Consider the following 27094-nt stretch of genomic DNA (forward strand, 5'->3'; position numbering starts at 1 on the left):
GAACCAGCAAGAGGTCTCGCAGCAAGCAGTGCCTGTGCTTAGTTAGTGGACTGTGAGAAAATCAACTGAAAGTCTCCTGTCTTTGAAGAGGAAAAGAAGCAGAAAGCAGACTTAATATTTGACATGATGCTGTCTGAAGATTCGATCTGGTGAGTTATCATTTTAATTGACGCATTAGTGAATTGCCCATGGAATTGTTCATGGCAAGACAGCCAGAACATCGAGCATTGTATACATAAGGCAGGTAATACATGCAGTACAGGTTAACTCAGGTAGTACTGGTAGTAGGTACATTAAGCATTGTAGGCATGAGGTAGTATGGTGGCACAGTGGTTAGCACTGCTGCCTCACAGCGCCAGGGACCCCGGGTTTGATTCCCGGCTTGGGGTCACTGTCTGTGCGGAGTCTGCACGTTCTCCCCGTGTCTGCGTGGGTTTCCTCCCACAGTCTAAAGATGTGTGGGTTAGGTTGATTTGGCCATGGAAAATTGACCCTTAGTATCAGGGGGGATTAGCAGGGTAAATACATGGGGGCTAGGGCCTGGGTGGGATAATTGTCGGTGACTCAGGAAGAAATGGTAATAGATGAAGGTGGTTTGCCTTTGAATGCCGGTGGGATCTTCCGGTCCTGTCAATGTCTACGATGTTTTGCATGACCTGCCCGTCCCGCTTACCGGGGAACCCGCTGCAGGGGCAGGGGCTGCTTTCAGCAGGACCGGAAGATTGATGGGGAGGGAAGAGGCACATTGGCATTGTCACTGGATTAGTAATCCAGAGACTCCAGGTAATGCTCTGGGAACCCAGGTTTGAATCCCACCATGGCAGATGACGAAATTTGAAACTAATTATTTAAAAATCTGGAATTAAAAGTCTAATGACGATCATGAAAACATAGTTGATTATCATTAAAAACCCTTCCGGTGCATTAATGTTCTTTGCGGAAGGAAATCTGGCATCCTTAACTGGTTTGGCCTACACGTGACTCCAGACCCACAACAATGTGGCTGACTCTCAACTGCCCTCTGGGCGACACAGTGGTTAGCACTGCGGCCCACAGCGCCAGGGACCCGGGTTCGATTCCTGGCTTGGGTCACTATCTGTGCGGAATTTGCACATTCTCCCCGTGTCTGCGTGGGTTTCCTCCGGGTGCTCTGGTTTCCCCTCACAGTCTGAAAGATGTGGTGGTTAGGTGCATTGGCCGTGCTAAATTCTCCCTCAGTGTACCCGAACAGGCGCCGGAGTGTGGCGACTAGGGGATTTTCACAGTATCTCCATTGCAGTGTTAATGTAAGCCTACTTGTGACACCAATGAATAAAAGAAAATGATCTAGAAAGCCACTCAATTCAAGGCCAATTAGGGACGGGCAATAAATGTTGGCCCAGTGATGCCCACATCCCATGAACAAATAAAAAAGATCCTGTCCTTTGCAAATGTATCTTCTGGTGCAGCTTTGAGTCTGTAGAACTGTTTAACATCCAGACCAAGCAATGGGATGTTATTCCAGGAATGGCACCCATTGAACATTCCAATTTCAGACTGTTTCTACTCCAACAGAATGGGAACTGATCTTTAATGGGGTGGAGATTCCCCCGTACCTGCTCGGATGTACACACTGAGTGCGTGTGAGCAGACCTTACACTTGACAAAACCTACCAGATGGAAGATAACAAACTGGCAGTGCAAAGTCTCCGCAGTGTCCGCGCTGGCTGAACCAAGAGCAGCTAATGGACCTTTAACCCTGCATCTTAAAATGCACTCTGAAAGAATGCAGTTCTGAATTAGCAAGGACGGCAATCGAGAAAAGTCATAGGGGCGGCAGTGGCATAATGGTATTATCACTGGACTAGTAATCCAGAGAGCCAGGATAATGCTCTGGGGACCCGGGTTCGAATCCCGCCACGGCAAATAGTGAAATTTAAATTCAATAAAAATCTTGAATTTCAAGTCTAATGGTGACTGTGAAAGCATTGTCGATTGTTGTAAAAACCCATCTGGTTCACGAGTGTCCTTTAGGGATTTGCAATGATTTCAGTCAGGCCATTGAGGTTGGCCTGTTGGAGTATGAACTCCCTGATTAAGGATCCAATTGATGAGCTAATCAGGGAGTATTTGCCTTGTATTTAACTGGGAGTGTCAGTTCCTCTGACCCCCGGGAGTAGACTGCTGACTGATGGCACTCTGTGTACTGCTGTTAGAGTTTGTAATTAAAGGGATTTTGGTGAAGGGACTTCTGCCTCCGAAGACCTCTTATAGGAAGGAAATCTGCCGTCCTTACCTGGTCTGGCCTACATGTGACTCTCAAATGCCCTCTGATATGAATGGCAATAGGGATGGACAATAAATGCCAGGCCAGCCAGTGACAGCCACATCCTGTAAAATTTATATTTTAAAAATCAGAAGGAATCTTCCATCTATTCACTTCAACTTTCAATGAGGGTCAGCCACATTTAACTAGGGTTCAAACTCATTGTTATCACAGCTGGAATTCTGGGCGTCTTTTCAGAAACCATACTGTTGCAAACTAGAAACCCTACAGTGCAAAAGGAGGCCATTCGGCCCATCGAGTTTGCACCGACAACAATCCCACCCAAGCCCTATCCCCGTAACCCCACATATTTACCTGCTAATCCCTCTAACCTACACATCCCAGGACACTAAGGGGCAATTCAGCATGGCCAATGCACCTAACCCACACATCTTTGGACGGAAACCGGAGCACCCGGAGGAAGCCCACGCAGATATGGGGAGAATGTGCAAACTCCACACAGACAGTGACCCAAGCCGGGAATCGAACCCAGGTCACGGGCGCTGTGAGGCAGCAGTGTTAACCACTGTGCCACCGTGCCGTCCCTAGAACATTCAGAACTAGAACATTCATTGAATATTTACATCATTTAGAGAAACAGACTTTGACAAGACTCCAACAGAAACTTTTTCCTTCAGGTTCAATTACACGTGATCACCTTTGATGCACCAGCTATTAATCCTTTATCGTACACCAACCTTCCAACTTTGTTCTGAAGCCTGCAGGAACTGGAAATTAACCTCCGGGACACCGTCTGAGGATCACACGGGGGGAAAGTCATAGGGGCTTAAAAAATATTGTGATTTGCTTTGCATTTTTTGCTTACTAAAATAAATTTGTTCCTAAAAATATAGGAGTTGGGGGTAAAGGCTGCTTTTGATGACCAATTGTGTCGGTTTGCATCCCCGTTGGCTGGGTTAAAGCGGGGCGTCACAAGGATTGCTGCGTCGAGTGACAAATGGCAGGTTGGAGGCAGGAGGTTGTGTGATGAATCCTCCAGGCAAACCTCCAACTGGAGTTGGCAACACTACTACTTTCATTTGATTTATTATTGTCACATGTATTAGTATACAGTGAAACGTATTGTTTCTTGCGCACTATACAGACACACCGTTCATAGAGAACATAGGGGAGAAGGAAAGGAGAGAGTGCAGAATGTAGTGTTACAGTCATAGCTAGGATGCCGAAAAGGATCAACTTAGTGCGAGGTAGGTCCATTCAAAGGTCTGATGGCAGCAGGGAAGAAGCTGTTTTTGAGTCGGTCGGTATGTGTTTTCAGACTTTAGTACCTTTTTCCCAATGGAAGAAGGTGGAAAAGAGAATGTCCGGGGTGAGTGGGGTCCTTGATTATGCTGACTGATTTTCTGAGGTAGCGGGAAGTGTAGACGGAGTCAATGGATGGGAGGCTCCTTCGTGTGATGGACTGGGTTTCGTTCATGACCCTTTGTAGTTACTTGCGGTCTTGGGCAGAGCAGGAGCCATACCAAGCTGTGATACAACCAGAAAGAATGCTTTCTATGGTGCATCTGTAAAGGTTGGTGAGAGTCCATAGCAGACATGCCAAATTTCCTTAATCCCTGGAAAAGTAGAGGCGTTGGAGGGCTTTCTTAACTATCACTGCACCGGTGTCAAGTTTGGATTTCTCAGACTGGATGAGGCAGGGTAAATCAATTTACAATTTTTATTACACGGCAGGGAATTTGTTACTTCAGAAGCATCAATGAAGAATGGGCGGCACGGTAGCACAGTGGTTAGCACTGCTGCTTCACAGCTCCAGGGTCCCGGGTTCGATTCCCAGCTCGGGTCACTGTCTGTGTGGAGTTTGCACATTCTCCTCGTGTCTGCGTGGGTTAGCTAATGGGGCAGCAAAGACCTTTTCCATTTTTAATGGGAGAAGGAGTTGGCAACTCTTAGGTTAGCTATGGATTTGTTTGCTTGTCATATAATTAATTTCCTAAGACAGTTCTTGTCCTTTTCATGCCTGCCTTCCTTTTAAAGAAAGGTTTTCTCCTGGGTTGTGGCAGTGTACAGCATTTATTGTCCATCCCCAGTTACCCAGAGAAGATGCTAATGATGGTCCTGCCTTGTCAGATTCAGAAAGAATGTTCCCAATGGTGGGGGAGCCCAGAACTAGGGGTTATAGTTTGAGGATAAGGGGTAACCTTTTAGAACTAAAGTGAGGAGAAATTTCTTCACCCAGAGGGTGGTGAATGTGTGGAATTCACTCCCACAGAAAGTAATTGAGGCCAAAACGTTGCCTGATTTCAAGAAGAAATTAGATTTGCTCTTGGGACTAAATGGATCAAGGGATATGGGAGGAAGGGGGGGATCAGGACATTGAATTCCATGATCAACCAAGATCAAACTGAATGGTGGAGCAGGCTCGAAGGGCTGAATGGCCTCCTCCTGCTTCTGGTTTCTTTGTTTGTATGCTTTCAGCAATTGTATCTATAACTGAGTGGTTTGAGGGACTATTTTCTGTGGGTATGAAAAGATGGAATGGATGGATGGACAGATAGATGGGCATGCAAGTGCGTGGATGTGCATGGGTGAACATGTGGATGGAAGGATGGATTCACGGACAGACGGACATCAAGACAACATGTGCCAAATTCTGACGACCACATGAGTAAAATGAGTAATCATAATTCAGAACATAATTATAGGCAATCATTGAAATAATAAAAGAATCGCACAATTATGAATATCAGAGTATCCAAACAATTACAAAATTGCAGGTCTTAATTTAGAGAATAATAATGAAAGATCGACTGCACTCTGCATTTTCAATGAAAGATCATTGATCACATGTCGTTAGGTTGCGTTCATTAAACTTTCAATCATTTACATAATGGGCGGGATTTTACGGTCTTGATCGGGCGAGACCGGAGATTCCCACCCAAGGTCAACAGCGATTTCCGTTGTTGGAGCCTCGCCCGCGCCGGGCGTGTTGATAGAGTTCCGGCCAATATTTATTTTTGTAACAGAGTGGAGTCACGTGTAGTTCGGAATGGCTTGGCTTCTTTCCCTGAAGGATGTTTTTGAACCAATGGAGTTTTTACAAGAACAGCTCCCATTACATTACACAGAGCGTGCAGCACAGAGGTGGCCATTGGGCCCAATGGGTCGATTCTGCTGCCCCACATGAGCCTCCTCCCAGCTCCATTTCAGCTAAGCTCACCAGCGTACCCTTCTGCTCCTTTCTGCCTCGTGTGTTTATCGAGATTATCAATGTGACAGTTTGTACGATTATGTCCCAGCTCACACATTACCCCCCTCACTGAAATCCAGTCTTCAAAATGAGATTGGAACTCGCAATCACATGACCAAACCATGGCTCAATAGTTGCAAAGAACCATTTGAAAGATATGTATTTTTAAGCAAGTCGCTACCTTTCACACTCATTATCAGATTGTTTCTTTTAGCTGAAAGATGCCCTGCAACTATTGAGTGTCTGATAGCCCAGGGGCTCAGGTACTGGACACACTGGTGTTCCAAGTTTCCTATCATCTCATGGGAAGTTGCAAAAGCGAAATGATGAATGTAGTGGGGAATTTCTATTAAAAAGGTGTCCAATGTCTAAAAACTTAGTCTCTATTCAAAAAACTCGCAAAAGGCAAAGTCTCTGTTCAAAAGACGTAACCAAAATTTATTTTAAACAGAAAAATCAAACAGGACAAAACAATACACTAACGTACGGCTGTTCAGAGGTCTCCAGAGGGTCAGACAGCTCGGGTTCAGAGCCGAGAAACCTTTCCAAAGATCAGTTACTCAGCCAAAATGCAGAGCGATTATACCTTTTGTTATCTAGGATACACCTCTTCATTAGCTTAGAATCAATTTCATTTAATGTTCACATGGCAGTCCAGGTTTTGACAAAGTATCTCAGTTAATTGCATTATGCCACTCAGTGCAATGACATTTCATTTGTCCATTTAATTCCGGACATCTTCCCATTTTGGCTAAGCCCACTTCCTGGTTGCTATGTGACCTTTCCCACAGGCACATCGCCAAGGCAGAGATACGTGATTTCTGGCCTCTAGAAATGCCCTCTTCTGCCTGGACAATGTACGCCGCAATAATGTTACAACATTTGTCCCGAAAACTTAAAGCTTCTAATGCTTACTTTTGCTGATTAATAGATGCCCAGCTCTAACCTTCTGACCTTCCCATTATACTTTGCAGCATCTTCTCTTTCTGACTGAGACGAACAATACATTTTATGTATTAAAATACATTCAATACTTTGGTATATATACTTTAAAATCATATTCATTTGTTTTAATACTGTCATTGCATTCACATATGTGCAAACTGTCCACATTAGCTTGTTATAAAGAGTCATTTAATTCCTCTCGCTATCCTATCACTGAAAAGACTATATCTGTCTGTGAATCTTTTGATTTGATTTGATTTATTATTGTCACACGTATTAACATACAGTGAAAAGTATTGTTTCTGGCGCACTATACAGACAAAGCATACCGTTCATAGAGAAGGAAACGAGAGGGTGCAGTATGTAGTGTTACAGTCATAGCTAGGGTGTAGAGAAAGATCAACTTAATGCAAGGTAGGTCCATTCAAAAGTCTGACAGCAGCAGAGAAGAAGCTGTTCTTGAGTCGGTTGGTACGTGACCTCAGACTTTTGTATCTTTTTCCCAAAGGAAGAAGATGGAAGAGAGAATGTCCGGGGTGCGTGGGGTCCTTAATTATGTTGGCTGCTTTGCCGAGGCAACGGGAAGTGTAGACAGTGTCAATGGATGGGAGGCTGGTTTGCGTGATGGATTGGGCTACATTCACGACCTTTTGTAGTTTCTTGCGGTCTTGGGCAGAGCAGGAGTCATTCCAAGCTGTGATACAACCAGAAAGAATGCTTTCTATGATGCATCTGTAAAAGTTAGTGAGAGTCGTAACTGACATGCCAAATTTCCTTAGTCTTCTGAGAAAGTAGAGGCGTTGGTGGGCTTTCTTAACTATAGTGTCGGCATGGGGGGACCAGGACAATTTGTTGGTGATCTGGACACCTAAAAAGCTTTCGACCCTTTCTACTTTGTCTCTGTTGATGTAGGCAGGGACTACAATCTCACTAGCTGCTTTACAATTCCCTTCTATAATGAATGTGGTCTTTTGTGTGTTGGCAACAACATGACAGCTGTTGGATTGTCGGAAATGCTCAACTGATTCACTAGTGCCAAATGGAGAGGGATTTGATCTAACCGACCTCTGACTCTTATGCAAAACTTCATTTGACTCTTCACATCTGCAGGGGAGAACAATGAACAGTTCTGTCAGTCTTGACTATGTTGCCAAAACATTTAAAACCTAACTCCCCTGGATGTTTTCAGGGAGTTTTTTCAAGAAATGTTGCCAATCTGAGGGTCACGGACCACATTCTTGCAAACTCCCTGGCAGTGCAGCCAATGCTAACATTATCCCTGGACCCTGGCTAAAATTTCTGACACAATTTCCTGAAGTTCGATGGAAGGAACCAAAAGGAAAATAATGCAACGAGTAGATCATTGGATGATGAAATGTTGCAACAGAAATAATGTCCAGAAACGGTTGGGGTTAATGGTAGTTTTACTCATGGTCATCTGTGTGTAGGAAACCCGGCATCTAAGAGGAGATAGATTGTGAATTGACACAGTTGCTGAATAGTTCACCATTAGCCTTGCCACACTCCCAGTAATTTGTGAGGCTATTTGATTTAGGCTTGAAGGATGAGGGAATGATTAGATTCTCTGACGTTTAGAAGAATGAGAGGTGATCTCATTGAAATATTGAGATTCCAAAGGGATTCAGTGGGGTAGACTTAGGCCTGGATTCGCGCTTCCAAGTTGCTTGCGCAGAGTTGGGAGATTTCCTGAGACCTACTCGGGAGAACATGTCCCAAGCTGCCGGACTTTCACTTGGGTCGGGGTGGTGGGGTGGGGTGGGGGAAGGACAGGGGTGTGATGGAAGTGCCCGCTGATCGAAGCAGTGCCGATGCAGAGGCAGGTCCAGGGTGGCTAATGCGACTCGGTCAGGGTTTATAAGGAGGGGTGGTCAGGACTTCCTGCTGTGATGCAAGAAATGGATGCCCGTGTTATTGTTGCTCGGGGAGATGGGGTGACAGAAACAAAAGCCAGGCCATCCTGCACCCTCCCATAGGGGTGGCGATGGCCTAGTGGTATTAGGCTATTAATCCAGAAACTCAGCTAACGTTCTGGGGACCTGGGTTCGAATCCTGCCACGGCAGATGGTTGATTTTGAATTCAATTTTAAAAAGCTGGAATTAAGAATCTACTGATGACCATGAAACCATTGTCGATTGTCGTTAAAAACCCATCTGGTTCACTAATGTCCTTTAGGGAAGGAAATCTGCCGTCCTTACCCTGGTCTGGCCTACATGTGACTCCAGAGCCACAGCAATGTGGTTGATTCTCAACTGCCCTCCAAGGGCAACTAGGGATGGGCAATAAATGCTGGCCCAGCCAGCAATGCCCATGTCCCACAAATGAATTTTTTAAAAATTGGCCAGCTCCAATGACCTCTCTCCCCAACATTAGGCATTGATGAGACAGAGAATCTAGTTTGTGAACCTAGGCAGATGTATGTGTGAGACCATTTGAAGCTGGAAGATTTATCTATAGCTATCAGCCTATCTGCCCGACCAATCAATACACACAAACCACACAAAAATCACGAAAGTGACTTTTAAGCGGTGTCTTGACAAATACAGTAAGTAGTCTCACAACACCAGGCTAAAGTCCAACAGGTTTATTTGGTAGCACGAGCTTTCGGAGCACCGCTCCTTCACTCACCTGATGAAGCAGCAACGCTCTGAAAGCTCGTGCTACCAAATAAACCTGTTGGACTTTAACTTGGTGTTGTGAGACTACTTACTGTGCCCACCCCAGTCCAACACCGGCATCTCCACATCTTGACAAATACATGAATAGGATGGGAAAAGAGGGATACAGTCCCCGGAAGGGTAGGGGGTTTTAGTTCAGTCGGGCAGCATGGTCGGTGCAGACTTGGAGGGCTGAAGGGCCTGTTCCTGTGCTGTAATTTTCTTTGTTCTTTGTTCTTTGCTCTAATACAATACACTCAGATAGACCGCCTGACTTCAGATGATAAAAATCTAACTGCCCTGCACATTTCTTGAGATCCCAGTTTGCAAGGTTGACTTCATCCTGTTTGTGGTTATTTAAACATGAATCTTATTCCAGTTACGAAACCTACCAGGAGACAGCAGACTGGCTGCTATCGAGGACCAAGCAACGTCCAAGGGTGGCAATAATCTGTGGCTCTGGACTTGGGATGCTTGCTGAGGCACTTGCAAACCAGGAGGTCTTTAAATACACCGACGTTCCCAACTTTCCGCAGAGCACAGGTATGGAACCTGGCTCACTGAGGACTAACGAGAGGCTGTCAAAGCCTTGAAGTGATTCAATATAGTAGATAAGGGTCACAGAAGCCTCAGTAACAAAAGGACAATTATTTAAGATAATTGGCAAATGTACCAGATGTGAAATGAGGAAGAAAACATTTGACGCCAGCAAACTTGTTATGATCTGGAATACATTGACGGCACGGTGGCACAGTGGTTAGCACTGCCGCCTCACATCACCAGGGACCCAAGTTCGATTCCCGGCTTGGGTCACTGTCTGTGCAGAGTCTGCACATTCTCCCCGTGTCTGTGTGGGTTTCCTCCGGGTGCTCCGGTTTCCTCCCACAGTCCAAAGATGTGTGGGTTAGGGGGATTGGCCATGCTAAATTGACCCTTAGTGTCAGGGAGACTAGTTAGGGTAAATGTGCGAAGTTATGGGGCTAGGGCATGGGTGGGATTGTTGTCAGTGCCGGCTCGATGGGCTGTATAGCCTCCTTGTGCACTGAGGGATTCTATAAGTCCATGATTCTACGATTCTATGAACGCTGAGGGTGCTATATCAATAGTTGTTGTTGATGTAGTTTCAGGAGAAGTTGCTAACTTTCTCGTTGCTCATTCTTCTCTCTTTCTCTATCCAGTCCAGGGGCATGCTGGTCAGCTGGTATTCGGAGAGCTGAAGGGGAAGGCATGTGTTTGTATGCAGGGCCGTTTCCATAAGTTCGAAGGATACCCACTCATAAAGGTAATGGTTACATATCCTGATTCCTGAAGGATACTGTATAAAATGTATCGCTTGTAGTGGGCATCTTGCCAGACATGGGCAATGGACAGCGCACGGGGCTAAGTGGCAGCTACAGGACAGGCATTCCTGGAAGAAAAGGATCATTTCTCAGAAATGAGTGTTCTTGCAATCTCACCTCGCTCAGTTGAAGCTCATTCAAAACATCAGGCAAAGCAATTCCTGTGTCGTATTTTACAACTCCAACACATCCCAAAGGGCTCAATAAACAAGGGCATACTCTTCAAATACTGCCGTTGTTGTAACTAAGACATTTAGCAGCCATACGCACACAGCAATCCCCCACAAACAGCAACGATGACCAGAAAACCAGGGTTTAGTAATGTTTGTTGAGGGATGAATTTAAATACCGGCTTTATATCAAATCTTTTCAGGCCAACTATCCTGCCTACTGATCCAGTGACCAGGCTGATATTCTGGGGATGAGATTCAAATCCCACCAGAGCAGCTGGTGATCTTTAAATTCAATTAATAATCTGGAATTGAGAATCTAGTCTCAGTAATGATGACCACGAAACCATTGTCGATTGTCGGAAAAACCCATCTGGTTCACTAATGTCCTTTAGGGAAGGAAATCTGCCATCCTTACCCGGTCTGGCCTACATGTGACTCCAGAGCCGCAGCAATGTGGTTGACTCAACTGCCCTCTGAAATGGCCTAGCAAGCCACTCAGTTCAAGGGCAACTAGGGATGGGCAATAAATGCTGGCCTTGCCATCAACACACATTCCAGGAGAGAATTTAAAAAAACAAAATGCATTACTTTTCTGAGTGGTCAGGCTAAAGGCACAGAAGGCCAACCACAATAAGTCATTGGGTGGAATTTTACCAGCTCACCCTGTCCACCAATGGGCGGAGCAGGCCGGTAAAACCAAGAGCAAGAGCCAGGAAACCAGGACCACGCCCGATTTCTCGGATCTTGCAATTTTACGTGGGTCGGATTTCCAGTGAGGTCAGGCTCTTGCCGGAAATGGGCGAGAGGCTGAATAAATTATCCAAATGTATGAAAATACTCATTTACATCTGCTTAGCGAGCTCGGCGCTCTATCGTCTGGGCTCACTCACCTTGATGGCCTCGCCAGGAGAGGATCTCTCCGGCCAGGAAAACACCTGCTCCCCATGAACGGAGAACAGTCGTGTTGGCCTCGCCGGTGGAACTGGAGGCCATTGAGGCCCCGTGGGGAGGTGGAGGGTAAGGGGGTGTCCCTGGGGTGGTGCCAGCCTGGCACCTAGGCAGTGCCATCCAGGCACCTGGGCATTGCCCAATGGGAAACTTGGCACGACCAACCGGGCAGTGCTGGGGGTGGGGCCAATGAGGCGGGGCCTTGGTGGACTATGGGGGAAGGGCTTATGGGGCCAGGGCGTGAAGGGGTGGCCCGATTGGGGGTAGACCCGCTGCGCACTCTGCAACAGGATCAGATCAGTTGGCACTCTGCAGTTGTAATCGGATCAGGGAGGGGGGAGCAATCGGTCTGGGAGGTGGGGGTGGGGGCGGTTGTGGGGGTTGGATGCCCATGCGTTGTGGGGCTTGCGATCGGCCGTGGGCCACTGTGATTGCTGTGTGGGTAGTTGGTTGAGGCTGCCTGCAGTATCTCTCTCTCTCTGTCTGTCAGACCCCTGGAGTTGCTATTGAGTGTTGTGCCTGCCACATGGTCTGTTTTAACCCTTATAAGATGAACAAAGAATTGCGAATCACTTCTTGTTAGTACAACCAATATTTATTTAAAACACACAATCAATAATCACCCACCCAACCAACAATATGTTATCTTACAGAAATACTAAAGTTCAAGTCCAATACTAGACCTTGACTTAACTTTACATGACTGGCAAGTACCCAAGCAGATATTGGCCTTTATCTGTGCGCTGGTCTCGGTCGTCCTCTGTGCAGTCTGGTCCTTTGGTCTGGTCTGGCACTCTGGCTCTGGTCTTCCTTCCTTCTCAGGTGTGGTGGCTCTCCTTGTGCTGGTCGTTGCTGGCGATGTTCACTGTCGTTGTAGCTCGTTTGTGGAGCCAGAGAGAGAGAGCGATTCTTGGCTGCACAGCACCCTTTATACCCCGTTGGGTTTCGCGCTCCTTTTGGCCATTGCCAATCAATCGATCAGGACTTGATCACCCTGATCGATAAAGTCCAATCGGGTGCTGCCACACCGATCTCTGGGTGTGGCTCCAACGGCCATGTCTGTAGGTGCTGGAGGCACATAGGTCACATACCTCCCTCCCAAATAAGGGGTTACGGCGCCCCTATGTCTGGTAAACAACCCAGTTTGACCAGAAAGTCCCTTTGTCCTGGAGATGACCCATATCCTGTGGATTCACTCGTCTGAGCTGCAGCCTGTTTGTCTCTGTCTTTTAGGCGGCAGCCTGTCATTTTAGTTCTTGTCCAATTGTCCCAGAGTGCTTTACACATCGCCATTTTAGATGGCCCATTTGGCCACAGTCCCCCCTTTGATCCTGAACGTGAAGCGTGATGGATCACAAACTCAGGACCAGTATCTGTCAGGAATTCCCCAGTCACTCAACAGTCAAGCAAGGCCCAGGCATTGGCATGTACAGTAATAATACATCCCTACAACATATTGACATTCCAGAAGCTACAGACAGCAACACTCTACAAGTACAAACAATCACATATTCTAAACACCATTATTACAATAAGCTAATTATAAACCAACATTCAAACAAACGTTACAATAAAGTATTCGCAGATCTGAGGCACATTTTGGTAGTAGGATTTCCAACGGTTTATTTGTACAAATCGTAAAATGGCAGGCTTCCTGTAAACATTGCTCTACTGAATTAGAGGGGACCATGATTCAAGGGCGGACCCTACGTCCTGCCTCTGGGTGATCCACTTTTTCCATCGGCTGAATCGGACTGTGAGGATGATTAGACACACCAGGGTGAACAAAATCAGTAATACTGCCAGGTGTGACATGATGCGGACAAATGGATGGATTTGGATGTTTGAGCCCCAGTTCCAAAGGTCATCCCACCAAGAGGTGACTTTAATTTCTTTAATTCCCCTTTCCACCTCTTGGGTCTGCTGTACTACTTTGGTGAAGGTTCTGTGGGCTGTAGCCAATTTTACCCGAATCTGGTTCAACTGCTCCAGCAGGAGTTTTAGGCTTGTGTCATATTTCTCATGGAACTCCCCTCGAGTCTGTCGGAGCTCGTCAGTGGCGTTCAAATCTACCCTCTCCCTCTTATGGATGTCTATTAGTTGAATGAGGCCCACCCTGGCTGGTATGTCTGGTTTGAAGCAGAATGTAGTGTCAGTAATGTTACAATGCGTCGCGCCATACTGATACTGTTTCAGGGAGGTGGCGAGACAGTATCTCCCTGCTCCCTTGTAAGCCACCCGAGTTATGTCTGTGTCCAGGCTACGAGCGTCTACTGAGCAATTTAGGCGAGTGTTTGTTCTGAAGCCACACAGCGCGTGCTCGTTTAAGTAAACTGGGTACAGACATGCGATTATTTCGTCAGTTTGCTGACATCTGTCCAGAGTAGTGCCGATGAGCCTCCCTTCCTTCTCCACTGCGTACGGTAAAGTGCCATCGTGCCCTATCCAGATATCCTCATGGATAGTCCCTATATTCTCCACTTCAAAGACCCTCAGTCCGACCCGGTCGTCAGTGATTATGGGAAGCCCTAATATCATTCCCAGGGCTTTCCCTGGAGTCCCTTTGCAGTCATTGAACCAGACTTTGGTCAACTGTCACATCTGGCAGCCAGATAACTCGGGGTGTTTCTTACCCGTAACTAGGTGTTCCATCTGTTCGTCACTAATCCAAGATGGAACCTGTCCACTGCGTACCTGCTCTAGGTTTTCCCTTAGCTGTTCTATCATCCACTGTCCATACACTACATAAAGTCCGGTTCTGTTGTCGGTCATCGTCCTCTAATTTTTCCCTGATAATTTGATTGTCTTGGTGTGTCCTTTTAGTACAGCTACCATGTGGCTGCTGGCTGTGTTCCCAGTCAGTTCACCATCAGCATCTTGCTGATTGTCCTCATTGATAGAACTCAGTGTCTGTTTAACCTGTTGGGTCAGAATCCTAAATTTATTGTCCAGTTCGGCTAAATCAAGGGCGTTGATGGTTGCTCCCCCTGCCCCGTATGCTGTGGCCATGTCATTGATTAACTCCCTCTTGGATCTTTCCTGTCTTTCATCCATTCCTATCTTCTGTCCTAACAGTCTGCGAGTTAAATGAAGGTATAATCTCTTAAATTGGGGAGAGCACCACTCTGGCAGTTGGGTCCCAGCTATATCCACTACCACGGGTACCAATTCGTGGTGGATGTTGTCACACAGGGTTTTCCCTGTGTGTTTCAGTATCAATCCATTCTGTGGTCCGGGGCTGGCTTCAGGACAAATCGAGTGGGATGGGTCTGGGGTTGGCTTCAGCCCAGTTCTTACTTCATACAATGCAAAGTTCCCTCTGAGTGTCCCGGGGCATTTCTGCCCGAGCTCTAATCCTTTTTCTGGGCTGTTGGCCAGACATAGGGGCGCCGTAATCCCTTATTTGGGAGGGAGGTGTGTGTCCTACCTGCCCCCAGCACCTACAGACATGGCTGTTGAGGACACACCCAGAGATTGATGTGGCAGCACCCGATTGGACTTTATTGATCAGGTCCTGATCGATTGATTGGCAATGGCCAAAAGGGGCGCGAAACCCAACGGGGTATAAAGGGTGCTGCGCAACCAAGAATCGCCTTCTCTCTCTCTCTCTGGCACCACGAATGAGCTACAACAACGGTGACCGTCGCCAGCAACGACCAGCACGAGGAGAGCCACCATACCCGAGAAGGAAGGAAGACCAGAGCCAGCGTGCCAGACCAGACTACGCAGAGGGCGACAGAGACCAGCGCACAGATAAAGGCCAATATCTGCTTGGGTACTTGCCAGTCACGCAAAGTTAAGTCAAGGTCTAGTATTGGACTTGAATTTTAGTATTTTCTGTGTGATAATTTATTGTTGGTTGGGAGGGTGATTATTGATTGTGTGTTTCAAATAAATATTGGTTGTATTAACAAGAAGTGATTCGCAATTCTTTGTCCACTGTATAAAGGTGAAAACAGATTGTGCGGCAGGCACAACAATTGGCAAATCAGAGGCTGGCACATGCGCAGTAGCTCCCTCTACAGGCTGGCTGGCAAATTAAGCCCAGCCCACTGCCTGCAGCTAGAAATGGTCTAGACCATTTTTTTAGTGACTAAATGCATAAGATTGGGTGTGAAAACTCATCCAAAAAATTGATCAGGAACTCTCCCATTTTCACGCTAGCTGGACGCTTAGAATCAATCTCGTAAAATTCCGCCCACTGAATCATTTTACAGCACAGAAAGAGGCCCTTCGGCCGACCGTGTCTGCATTGGCCATCAAGCACCTAGCTATTCTCATCTCATTTTCCAGCAGTTGTTCCCTAGCCTTGTCTGCCTTGGCATTTCAAGAGCTCATCTAAATGCTCCTTAAATGTGGTGAGGTTTCCCTCATCCATCACCCTTTCAGACAGTGAGTTCCAGTTTCCCACCGCCCTCTGGATGTAAATGTTTTCCTTCAAATCCCCCCAAAATCTCCTGCCCCCCTTCCCTTAAATCAATGCCCCCTTTTTATTGACCCCTCTACTGAGAGGAAAGGTTTCTTCCTATCTACCCTACCTGTGACCTTCATAATTTTGTACACCTTGATCAGGTCCTTTCTCAACCTTCTCTGCTCTGAGGAAAAACAACCCCAGCCGAACCAGCCTCTCTTCGTAGCTGAAACGTTCCAGCCCAGGAAACATCCTGGTGAATCTCCCCGCACCCTTTCTCTAGTGTGGTGACCAGAACCGCACACAGTGCTTTAGCTGTGGCCGAACCAGCGTTTTATACAACTCCATCATAACATCCCTGCTCTATATTCTATGCCTTGGCTAATAAAGGCAGGTAACCCATAACCATCTTAACCACCCTATCTACCTGTCCTGCGGCCGTCCCGGACCTATGGACATGCACCATCTGGTCCTCTGTAAAATAACTTGCACTTATGTAGCACCTGTAACACATCGTCCCAAGCTGCTTCACATGAGCTGTTATCAAACGTATCATGAAGGCCGATAGTGGGTCTCTCCGGACAATATTAAATTGTATTTTCTTTCCGTGTTTCCAAGGTGACGTTCCCTGTCCGAGTTTTCCGACTACTGGGTGTTGAAGTCCTGATCGTGACCAATGCTGCAGGATCGATTGCCGATGGTTACAACATAGGAGACCTCATGATCATTAAGGATCACATTAATCTGCCAGGTCTCGCTGGGCAGCACCCCCTCTGTGGACCCAATGATGAACGGTACAGAGCCATGCAGGTTTTATACAGTCAAACTTTTATAAGACCACAAAAGATAGGGGCAGAATTAGGCCACTCGAGTCTGCTCCGCCATTCAATCATGGCTGATATTTTTTTCATCCCCGTTCTCCTGCCTTTACCCCATAACCCCTGATCCCCTTATTAATCAAGAACCTATCTATCTCTGTCTTAAAGACAGGGCGGCACGGTAGCACAGTGGTTAGCGCTGCTGCTTCACAGCGCCAGGGACCCGGGTTCAATTCCTGGCTTGGGTCACTGGCTGTGTGGAGTTTGCACGTTCTCCCCGTGTCTGCGTGGGTTTCCTCCGGGTGCTCCGGTTTCCTCCCACATTCTGAAAGACATGCAGGTTAGGTGCATTGACCCGAACAGGGCAATTTCACAGTAACTTCATAGCAGTGTTAATGTAAGCCTTACTTGTGACTAATAAATAAACTTTAAACTCAACGACCTGGCCTCCACAGCCTTCTGCAGCAAAGAGTTCCACAGATTCTCCACTCTCTGGCTGAAGAAATTCTTCCTCATCTCTGTTTTAAAGGATCGTCCCTTTAGCCTGAGGTTGTGCCCTCTGGTTCTAGTTTTTCCTACGAGTGGAAACATCCTCTCCATGTCCACTCTATCCAGGCCTTGCAGTATCCTGTAAGTTTCAATAAGATCCCCCCTCATCGTTCTAAACTCCAATGAGCACAAACCCAGAGTCCTCAACCGTTCCTCATACGACAAACTCTTCATTCCAGAGATCATTCTTGTGAACCTCCTCTGGACCCTTTATACCCCCCCCCCCCCCACCCCCCCACTCCTTTTCAGTTTTTCTTCTGCGTAGACTTGCATAGAATGTGTTGAACAGTAACAGGCTCTACAATCCAACAGGATTGCCCCAGTTAATGCTCCACAGGGGCCTCCTCCTACCCTACCTCATTTAACTCGATCAGAGAATATCCTTCAATGCCATATACCTTCTTAATCACCTTGGCCACCTGTGTTGCCCCTTTTAGGGAACTGTGGACCTGCACGCCCAGATCCCTCTGGAGGTTAGTGTTCCTAAGGGTTCTGCCATTTACAGACTAATTCATACCTAAATTTGATCCTCCAAAATGCATCACGTCGCATTTGTCCGGATTAAACTCCATCTGCCATTTCTGTGCCCAAGTCTCCAATCTATCCTGTTGTATCCTCTGATAATCCTCGACACTATTAGCAACTCCACCAATCTTTGTGTCATCTGCAGACTTACGAATCAGAACACCTATATTTTCCTCCAGATCATTTATATGTATACTACAAACAACAGAGGTCCCAGCACTGATCCCTGCGGAACACCACTAGCTACAGATCTCCATTCTGAAAAACACCCTTCCATCACCACTCGCTGTCTCCTATAACTAAGCCAGTTCTGTATCCATCTAGCCAGCCCATCCCAAATCCCATGTGATTTTAGTTTTTGTACCAGTCTGCCATGTGGAATCTTGTCAAATGTCTTACTAAAGTCCATATAAACTACATCCACAGCCTTTCTCTCATCAATTGTCTTTGTCCCCTCTTCAAAAAACTCAATCAAGTTGGTGAAACATGACCTTCCCCATACAAAACCATGCTGTCCATTTTCCTCCAAACGTGCATATATCCTGTCCCTCAGTATCTTCTCCAAAAGCTTCCCCACCACTGACGTCAGGCCTATACTTTCCCGGATTATCTCTGCTTCCTTTCTAAAACAAGGGAACAACATTGGCCATTCTCCAGTCCTCTGGAACCTCGCCTGTGGTCAAAGAGGATGTGAAGATATCTGTTAAGGCCTCAGCTATTTCTTCTCTTGCCTCCAGAAGTAATCTAGGATAGATCCCATCCGGCCCTGGGGACCTGTCTACTTTAATGCAATTTAGGATACTCAACACTTCCTCCTTAGACATATTGACATTCTCTAGAGCGTTCAAACACCTATCCCTGACCTCAACATCCATCATGTCCTTCTCCTTGGTGAATACCGATACAAAGTACTCAATAAGGATCTCACCCACTTCCTGTGGCTCCACACATATCTTCCCTCCATTGTCCTTGAGTGGGCCTACTCTTTCTCTTGCTACCCTCTTGCTCCTAATATATGCAGAAAAAGCCTTGGGATTCTCCTTGACCCTGATTGCTAAAGATATTTCATGGCATCTTTTAGCCCTCCTAATTCCACGTTTAAGCTCCTTCCTACTTTCACTGTACTTCTCAAGGACTTTGTCAGTTTTTAGATGTCTAGGAGGTATGCTTCCTTTTGCCTTATGACTAACCTTGCAATTTCCCTTGTCATCCATGGTTCCTGAATCCTGCCATTTCTGTCCTTCACTTTTGCGGGGACACGGTTATAATTTCAATCAAGATGTTCATAGTAAGGATGATCAATGAAGATTACTTGTAGCAAGGAGAACTTCCAATGTAGATACACAAAAACACAGACATAGAAGACAGGCATACAGTTCCAACAACACTCAAGAAGCTTGACATCATCCAGGACAAAGCAGCCCACTTGATTGGCACCACATCGACAAACATTCAATCCCTCCACCACCGACGCTCAGTAGCAGCAGTGTGTACTATCTACAAGATGCACTGCAGCAATTCACCAAAGATCCTTAGACAGAACCTTCCAAACCCACAACCACTTCCATCTAGAAGGACAAGGGCAGCAGATACATAGGAGTGGCACCACATCTACAGGGCAGCACGATGGCACAGTGGTTAGCACTGCTGCCTCACAGTGCCAGGGACGCTGGTTCGATTCCTGGCTTGCGTCACTGTGTGGAGTTTGCTCATTCTCGCTGTGTCTGCATGGGTTTCCTCCGGGTGCTCCGGTTTCCTCCCACAGTCCAAAGATGTGCGGGTAGGTGGTTTGGCCATGCTAAATTGCCCCTTAGTATCAGGGGACTAGCAAGGGTAAATGCATAGGGTTATGGGGAAAGGGCCTGGGTGGGATTGTGGTCGGTGCAGACTCGAATGGGCCGAATGGCCTCCTTCTGCACTGTAGATTCTATGTCACACGAATGAATAACAATTGATGATTGAACAAATTAATAACTAGCAAACTATAACTGGCCATTGCTTCTCCTGTCCACTGGAGCAATATCAGTGTCAGAGTTTAGTGTCTGTTCACCCAATCTAATTAAAGGGAAAACTATAACACATTTTGATTTGTTGATGATAGAGAGATTCTCCTCTTTCAGATCAGATTGTTCTTTCAGGCTTGCTCTGCGTGTAACTCCCCAACCCCAGAGCCTGCTTTTCATTCTTGTTTCTGTTACATCTGATTGAGAGATATCAGCACAGTGCAATCCTCTGCTGGCAAAACTGTTCAGACAGCGCTGCAGTACAACCATTCCGAGACAACTTATTTCCCCTGGCCTCCACCCCCGCCCCTCTCCCACTTTCACCTCGAGGAGTCCTGCCTCGTTGAGGTGTAGGTTGAGGGGTGGGCGAATAGTATTCATTAAAATGAATAGGGAAAGTGTGGAGCGAAGTTTCCGCTAGTGCGGAAGACTAAAACTGAGCATCTGAAATATAACATAGTCATCAACAAATCCAATTGGCAACTTGGGGGAAATTATTTTATCCGTAGCGTGGCTAAAATGTGGAGCTCACTGCCACAAAGAGTGGTTGTGATGATAGATGCATTTAAGGGAGCAGTAGATAAACAGATAAAGGTGAAAAGAATAGAAGGAATGTTCAGTTGTAGCGACTGAGTGGCTTCTCCCAGACTACTCTCTGTTGGATGCTCTTCCTCCTGTTTATCACAGGGGGGGTGGTTTCTTCCATGACCCACTGTTCAGTCGAGGTGACTGAGCTGACTTCTCCTCTGCTGCCTCTTTTAGAATCATAGAAACCCTACAGTACAGAAGGAGGCCATTCGGCCCATCGAGTCTGCACCGACCACAATCCCACCCAGGCCCTACCCCCACATATTTACCCGCTAATCCCACTAACCTACGCATCTCAGGACTCTAAGGGTCAATTTTTTTTTTTTAACCTGGCCAATCAACCTGACCCGCACATCTTTGGACTGTGGGAGGAAACCGGAGCACCCGGAGGAAACCCACGCAGACACGGGGAGAACGTGCAAACTCCACACAGACAGTCGCCTGAGGCCGGAATTGAACCCGGGTCCCTGGTGCTGTGAGGCAGTCGTGCTAACCACTGTGCCACCGTGCCGACTTCTCCCAGAGTACTCCTCTGGTGCCTCTGTTCAATGCTGTTCCTCCTGTTTATCATTTGAAGGGGGGTGGGGGGGGCGGGGGGCAGTTTCTTGCGCGACCCAACTGTTGAGTCGTGGTGACTGTGTCGACTTTTCCCAGAATGCTCCTCTGCTGCCTCTGGGATGTCCTGGCGTTTGCTGGAAGCGGCGATATATTTCCAAGTCAGGATGGTGTGCAGCTTGGAAGGAAATGTACAATTTGTGGGATTATTATCATAGAATCATAGAAACCCTACAGTACAGAAAGAGGCCATTCGGCCCATCGAGTCTGCACCGACCACAATCCCACCCAGGCCCTACCCCCATATCCCTACATATTTTACCCACTAATCCCTCTAACCTACACATCCCAGGACACTAAGGGGCAATTTAAGCATGGCCAATCAACCTAACCCGCACATCTTTGGAATGTTGCACATATTTGGAACTATGCACCTGCTGCTCTTGTCCTCCTAGATGGTGGAAGTTGTGGTTTCAGAAGGTGTTTGCGAAGGAAACTGCATACACTATATAACCTTCCAGCAAAATTATTTTTGTAAAAAATCTTTGAAGTATAAAAGGGGAAGAAAATATATAAAATATAATGATGTTCTTATTGATAGGTTTGGCTCGCGTTTTCCCTGTATGTCTGATGCATATGACGGGGACCTCTGTAAGCTGGCCCTGAATATAAGCAGGGAACTGGATTGCTCTGATTATATGCACGAAGGCGTCTATTGCATGGTTGGAGGTCCCAGTTTTGAGACGATCGCTGAAGCACGGCTTCTTCACACACTTGGAGTCGACGCTGTGGGTAAGATATTTCATACCAATCAATGTCTTTGGCAGATTCCAGAATGATAGATAAACTCAGTGCTTCTCACAAGCCCAGGATGTTCCAAAACGCTTACAGCCAATTAAGTACCTTTGAAGTCTGTTCAATGCTGTTCCTCCTGGGGGGCAGTTTCTTGCGCGGCCCAACTGTTGAGTCGTGGTGACTGTGTCGACTTTTCCCAGAATGCTCCTCTGCCACCTCTGGGATGTCCTGGGGTTTGCTGGAAGGAGCGGCGATGTATTTACAAGTCAGGATGGTGTGCAGCTTGGAAGGAAATATACAATTTGTGGGATTACTATCATAGAAACCCTACAGTACAGAAAGAGGCCATTCGGCCCATCGAGTCTGCACCAACCACAATCCCACCCAAGCCCTACCCCCATATCCCTACATATTTTACCCACTAATCCCTCTAACCTACACATCTCAGGACACTAAGGGGGTGATCACTGTCGTAAGTTTAAAAAAACGCAGCAGCCAATTTATGCATAACAAGATCCCATAAACAACAATGAAGGAAATGAACAGGTCATCTGTTCTCAGTGTTGCCGGGGCAGCATGGTGGCACAGTGGTTAGCACTGCTGCCTCACAGCGCCAGGGACCTGGGTTCGATTCCCAGCTTGGGTCACTGTCTGTGCGGAGTTTGCACGTTCTCCCCGTGTCTGCGTGGGTTTCCCCGGGTGCTTCGGTTTCCTCCCACAGTCCAAAGATGTGCAGGTTAGGTGGATTGGACGTGCTAAATTGCCCCTTAGTGTCAGGGGGACTAGCTAGGGTAAATGAGGATAGGGCCTGGGTGGGATTGTGGTTGGTGCAGACTTGATGGGCTGAATGGCCTCCTTCTGCACTGTAGGGATTCTATGATAAATATTGCCCAGAATATATAGAGAATTCCTCTGCTCTGATTAAAATAGTGCCATAGAATCTTTTACATCCTCCCAACAATGCAGCACCCTCTGTGCTGCACTGGGGTGCAGAGTGAGACTTGAATCCCCAACCTGCTTACTCGGAAAGGAGAGAGCCTGAACCAAAGTTGGCAGCTAAGAGGTGCCAATATGAGTTAAGCAGCATTAGAGTATCAGTGCACTGTGACAGTCAACTTGATTCCACTCACACTTACATTACCACCACAATACAACATGTTAATTACGTCTCCTCAAGCCTTGATGTCGACAAATGTATTTTCATTACACACGTTTTTGTTTTATTACATACAATAAATACAGAAGTCCTTCATCTGTTTGATATTCTTTCTTTATTATTTCATGGGATGTGGGTGTCACTGTCGAAGCTTGCATTTATTGCCCATCCCAAATTGCCCTTGAACTGAAGGCAGTTAAGATTCACATATAGGCCAGACTGCATAAGGACAGCAAGTTTCCTCCCTAAAGGGTGTGAGTGAACCGGATGAGTCTTTACGGAAATTAGAATCATAGAATCCCTGCAGTGCAGAAGGAGGCCATTCGGCCCACCGAGTCTGCACCAACAACAATCCCACCCAGACCCTATTCCCCTAACCCCACATATATACCTTACCAATCCCCTGACACTGGGGTCTTTTTTGCATGGCCAATCAACCTAACCCGCGCATCTTTGGACTGTGGGAGGAAACCGGAGCACCCGGAGGAAACCCACGCAGGCACGGGGAGAATGTGCAGACTCCGCACAGACAATGACCCAAGCCGGGAATCGAACCCAGGTCCCTGGCACCGTGAGGCAGCAGTGCTAACCACTGTGCCACCGAGCTGTCTTATCAATTGACGATAATTTGACCATTTCATGATCATCATCACTGAGACGAGAATTCAATTCCAGATGAACCAATTGAATCTGAATTCCACCAGCTGCGGTGGTGGGATTTGAACCCATGTCACCAGACCATTAGCCTGGATCTCTGGATTACTCGTCCAATGAATTTACCACTCTGCCACCATTCTTCTGAATTTCCTGCTGGAGTTTTAATGGTTATTTTATATTTATGGCCCTTACTTCTAGTCTCTGACAAGTGAAAATACCTTCTGTACATCTACCCAATCCAATCCTTTCATAATCTTAAAGACCTCTATCAGATCATCAATTTCTCAAGCAAACTGGCAATGGTCAACTTTGTGCTCCACAAATTATCAAAATTCATTTTCACAACTTGCTACAGTGGGACTGGAACTCAAAAACTTTGGATTATTAATCTCGAACTTTTAGGTTACTAAACCACAACCTCTGGATTACCTCTGGGTTACTAGTCCACAATCTCATAGAACCCCTACAGTGTAGAAGGAGGCCATTCGGCCCATCAACTCTGCACCGACCACAATCCCACCCAGGACCTATCCCCATAACGCCATGCATTTACCCTGCTAGCCCCCTGACACTAAGGGACAATTTTAGCATGGTCAATCCACCAAACCTGCACATCTTTGGACTGTGGGAGGAAACCGGAGCACCTGGAGGAAACCCACGCAGACATGGGGAGAATGTGCAAACTCCACACAGACAGTGACCCGAGGCCAGAATCAGACCCGGGTCCCTGGCACTGTGAGGGAGCAGTGCTAACCACTGTGTCACCATGCCGCCCTCAAAGACAATCTCTGGATTACCTCTGGGTTACTAGTCCACAATCTGTGGATTATCTCTGGGTTACTAGTCCACAATCTCTGGATTACCTCCAGATTACTAGTCCACAACCTGAGGATTATCTCTGGGTTACTAGTCCACAATCTCTGGCTTGTTATCATCTTCAACAGAGTGATGCCAATTTTGTTCCTCTAATTCTCTCAATGTAGATTCTTCATACCCCCTGCAGTTCGATTCAATAGTCACTAGCCCTGTTCTTTCAGACTCTGACATGTTGGCCTCGCAGTTTCCTTTGGGTTTAAATTAATCATTCACAGATCGAACATTCTGAAAACTGCCTCCCAGAAGTTTGGCTTTCCCTCATTGTCAAACGCTTTGGTTCTGAATGGTCCATAACTCAACAGGAAATCTATCCAAGGCTTGAATACTACTCCCACATCTGAAGAAAGAAACATAGATACTAGAAGCAGGAACAGGAATCTGTTCTGCCATTCATTATGATCATGGCTGATCATCAAATTCAATATCCTGATCCCCCATTCCCCCCCATATCCCTTGATCCCATTAGCCCCAAGAGCTATATAGAATCATAGAATCTACAGTGCAGTAGGAGGCCATTTTACCCATCCAGCTTGTACCGACAACAATCCTACCCAGGTCCTGTCCTATCCCCGTAACCCCACATATCTACTCTGCTAATCCCCCTAACACTAAGGGACATATTACCATGGCCAATCAGCCTAACCCACACATCTTTGGACTGTGGGAGGAAACCGGAGCACCCGGAGGAAACCCACGCAGACACGGGGAGAAGGTGCAAATTCCACACAGTCACCCGAGGCTGGAATTGAACCCGGGTCCCTGGCGCTGTGAGGCAGCAGTGCTAACCACTGTGCCACCGCACTGCCCCTTTGCATGGTCCATCACACTCGCTACGAATCCTGTGCTGGGCAGGATGGGAAAACTCCACCCTCGGACTCTCCTCTCCGGTGATTAAAACCGGTCCATGGAAATGTTATGTGCTTGTGGCATACTTGTACTGCTAATTAAAGTTTCTTAACACACTTCTCTTGCTGCCTACCGTTCTGCAGGAATGAGTACTGTTCCTGAGGTCACTCTTGCCAGACACTGTGGCTTGAGGGTCTTTGGACTTTCGCTGATCACCAATAAAGTGACGAAGGAGTATGACAGCAATGAGGTGGTGGACCATGAAGCTGTCCTGGGTATTGGGAAGAGGCGGGCAGGATTGCTGCAGAGTTTTGTGACAGAGCTGGTGGCACGCATGGAATTCAACGCTGGCTGCTAATGTGCCGACCAGGAAATGAAATGGATGTCAGAGCCAACAAGGAAGCAAAGATCTCTGAATTTTTGGAACATAATTTTGGAGCACATTCCATTTGATTGTTAAAATATCACCCCGGTGGCTGTATCGGCACATCCCTTCACATTGTGGATTACAATAAAAATCTACTTGAAACCAGCTCATTATCAGACTTGATGAATTAAATACATAAATTCACCCATGCCAATAGTCCCTCATGCCCCCTGTGTCAAGCCCCTTCCGTCCATGCCCATAGCTCGTCATGTCATCATGTCCATTTCTGCCCATCTGCCCACACTCATGGACCCTCACGCCCACATGTCAAGGAATGCCCCTCCATCCACCCCTGTGGCCCCTCATGCCTCCTGTGCCAAGCTACAGCAGTCACTTGCCCGTTGATCTAATAGACACTGTATGGAACTAATGAACCATGTCCTGAGTGTGGGACGTGCATAAATAAACTCCTTTCAACTTTCATTCATTCATCACTTTCCGCCATGTTGGTAAAAGTCACTTCACTACAGGACAAAAGAAGTGTCAATCTTCCAGACCCATTAAAGTATCAATAACAGAAACCCCAAGCCTTTGAAAACACTTAACCTTGTATAAATAAACAGTGTGAAATTGACAGCAGAGATCAGTGTGCCTGAGCTGTCAATCAAGCAATGTTTTCTCTGCAGCTCAGAGATTTCAACAGGAGGAATGGATTTCTGGGTTGCAGATGAGATTTTGGCAGACTATGAGGTGACTAAAAAGGCTATTCTAGAAGCTTCTAGAGTTGGTGCCTGGAGCATACCGTCATGTATTCCAAAGCCTTCGAAAGCAGCCCGAGCCAACTTACGTCAAGTTTGAACGGGTCAAGCAATTTGCTTTTGACCAATGTAAAGGAGAGTTTAAGATAGATTCCACCTGTGATAGCCTCAGAGACGTCATTTTCCTTGAGGATTTAAAGAAACTCACTCTCCCTTTCTATGAAATTCCATGTGGAAGAACTAAGGGTGCGATCTTACCGGCCGTTCACACCACTCCTGCACGAAGAATTTGGCGCTCAGCCAAATCCGCATTAACTGCAGCGGGATGGGAAAAACCCGCCGGTGTGAATAGCGCGTAACATTCCAGCCTCAGAGTTTCCAAAGCTGGGCAGGCAACTCCAGTAACAGGTGTCTGAGTTAACCCACAGAACCCTGACCCAAAGTAAACTGGGATCCGGTAATTCTCTCAGACTAAGGAGAGACAGAAGAGTTAGACAAAGACAAGCAAACTGCAGAGGAAAGGGGAAGGATGAAGGAAAGGCGGATCACAATCAAACAAAAACAGAAATGGAAAATGCAGGAACAACTCAGC

General features: G+C 46.8%; 1 protein-coding gene across 1 annotated transcript; it reads left to right on the forward strand.

The window, feature by feature from the left end:
- LOC144508338 (purine nucleoside phosphorylase-like) lies at positions 1–25908 on the forward strand. The gene is made up of 6 exons (XM_078236174.1): positions 1–149; positions 9517–9680; positions 10316–10419; positions 16628–16803; positions 21649–21839; positions 25521–25908. Exons 1-6 carry the CDS (start codon positions 124–126, stop codon positions 25733–25735), a joined length of 876 nt encoding a protein of 291 aa, XP_078092300.1. The 5' UTR covers positions 1–123; the 3' UTR covers positions 25736–25908.
- The last annotated feature ends 1186 nt before the right edge of the window (positions 25909–27094 follow it).

This window comes from Mustelus asterias, chromosome 20 (genome assembly GCF_964213995.1).
Source record: "Mustelus asterias chromosome 20, sMusAst1.hap1.1, whole genome shotgun sequence".
Classification (NCBI taxonomy): domain Eukaryota; kingdom Metazoa; phylum Chordata; class Chondrichthyes; order Carcharhiniformes; family Triakidae; genus Mustelus; species Mustelus asterias.

Excerpts from the sequence above, each read along its gene's own strand:
- LOC144508338 (XM_078236174.1), top strand. The coding sequence starts at position 124 with ATGATGCTGTCTGAAGATTCGATCTG. Across the intron at positions 16,804-21,648 it reads TGTGGACCCAATGATGAACG|GTTTGGCTCGCGTTTTCCCT; the intron begins GTACAGAGCCAT and ends TCTTATTGATAG. Across the intron at positions 21,840-25,520 it reads ACTTGGAGTCGACGCTGTGG|GAATGAGTACTGTTCCTGAG; the intron begins GTAAGATATTTC and ends ACCGTTCTGCAG.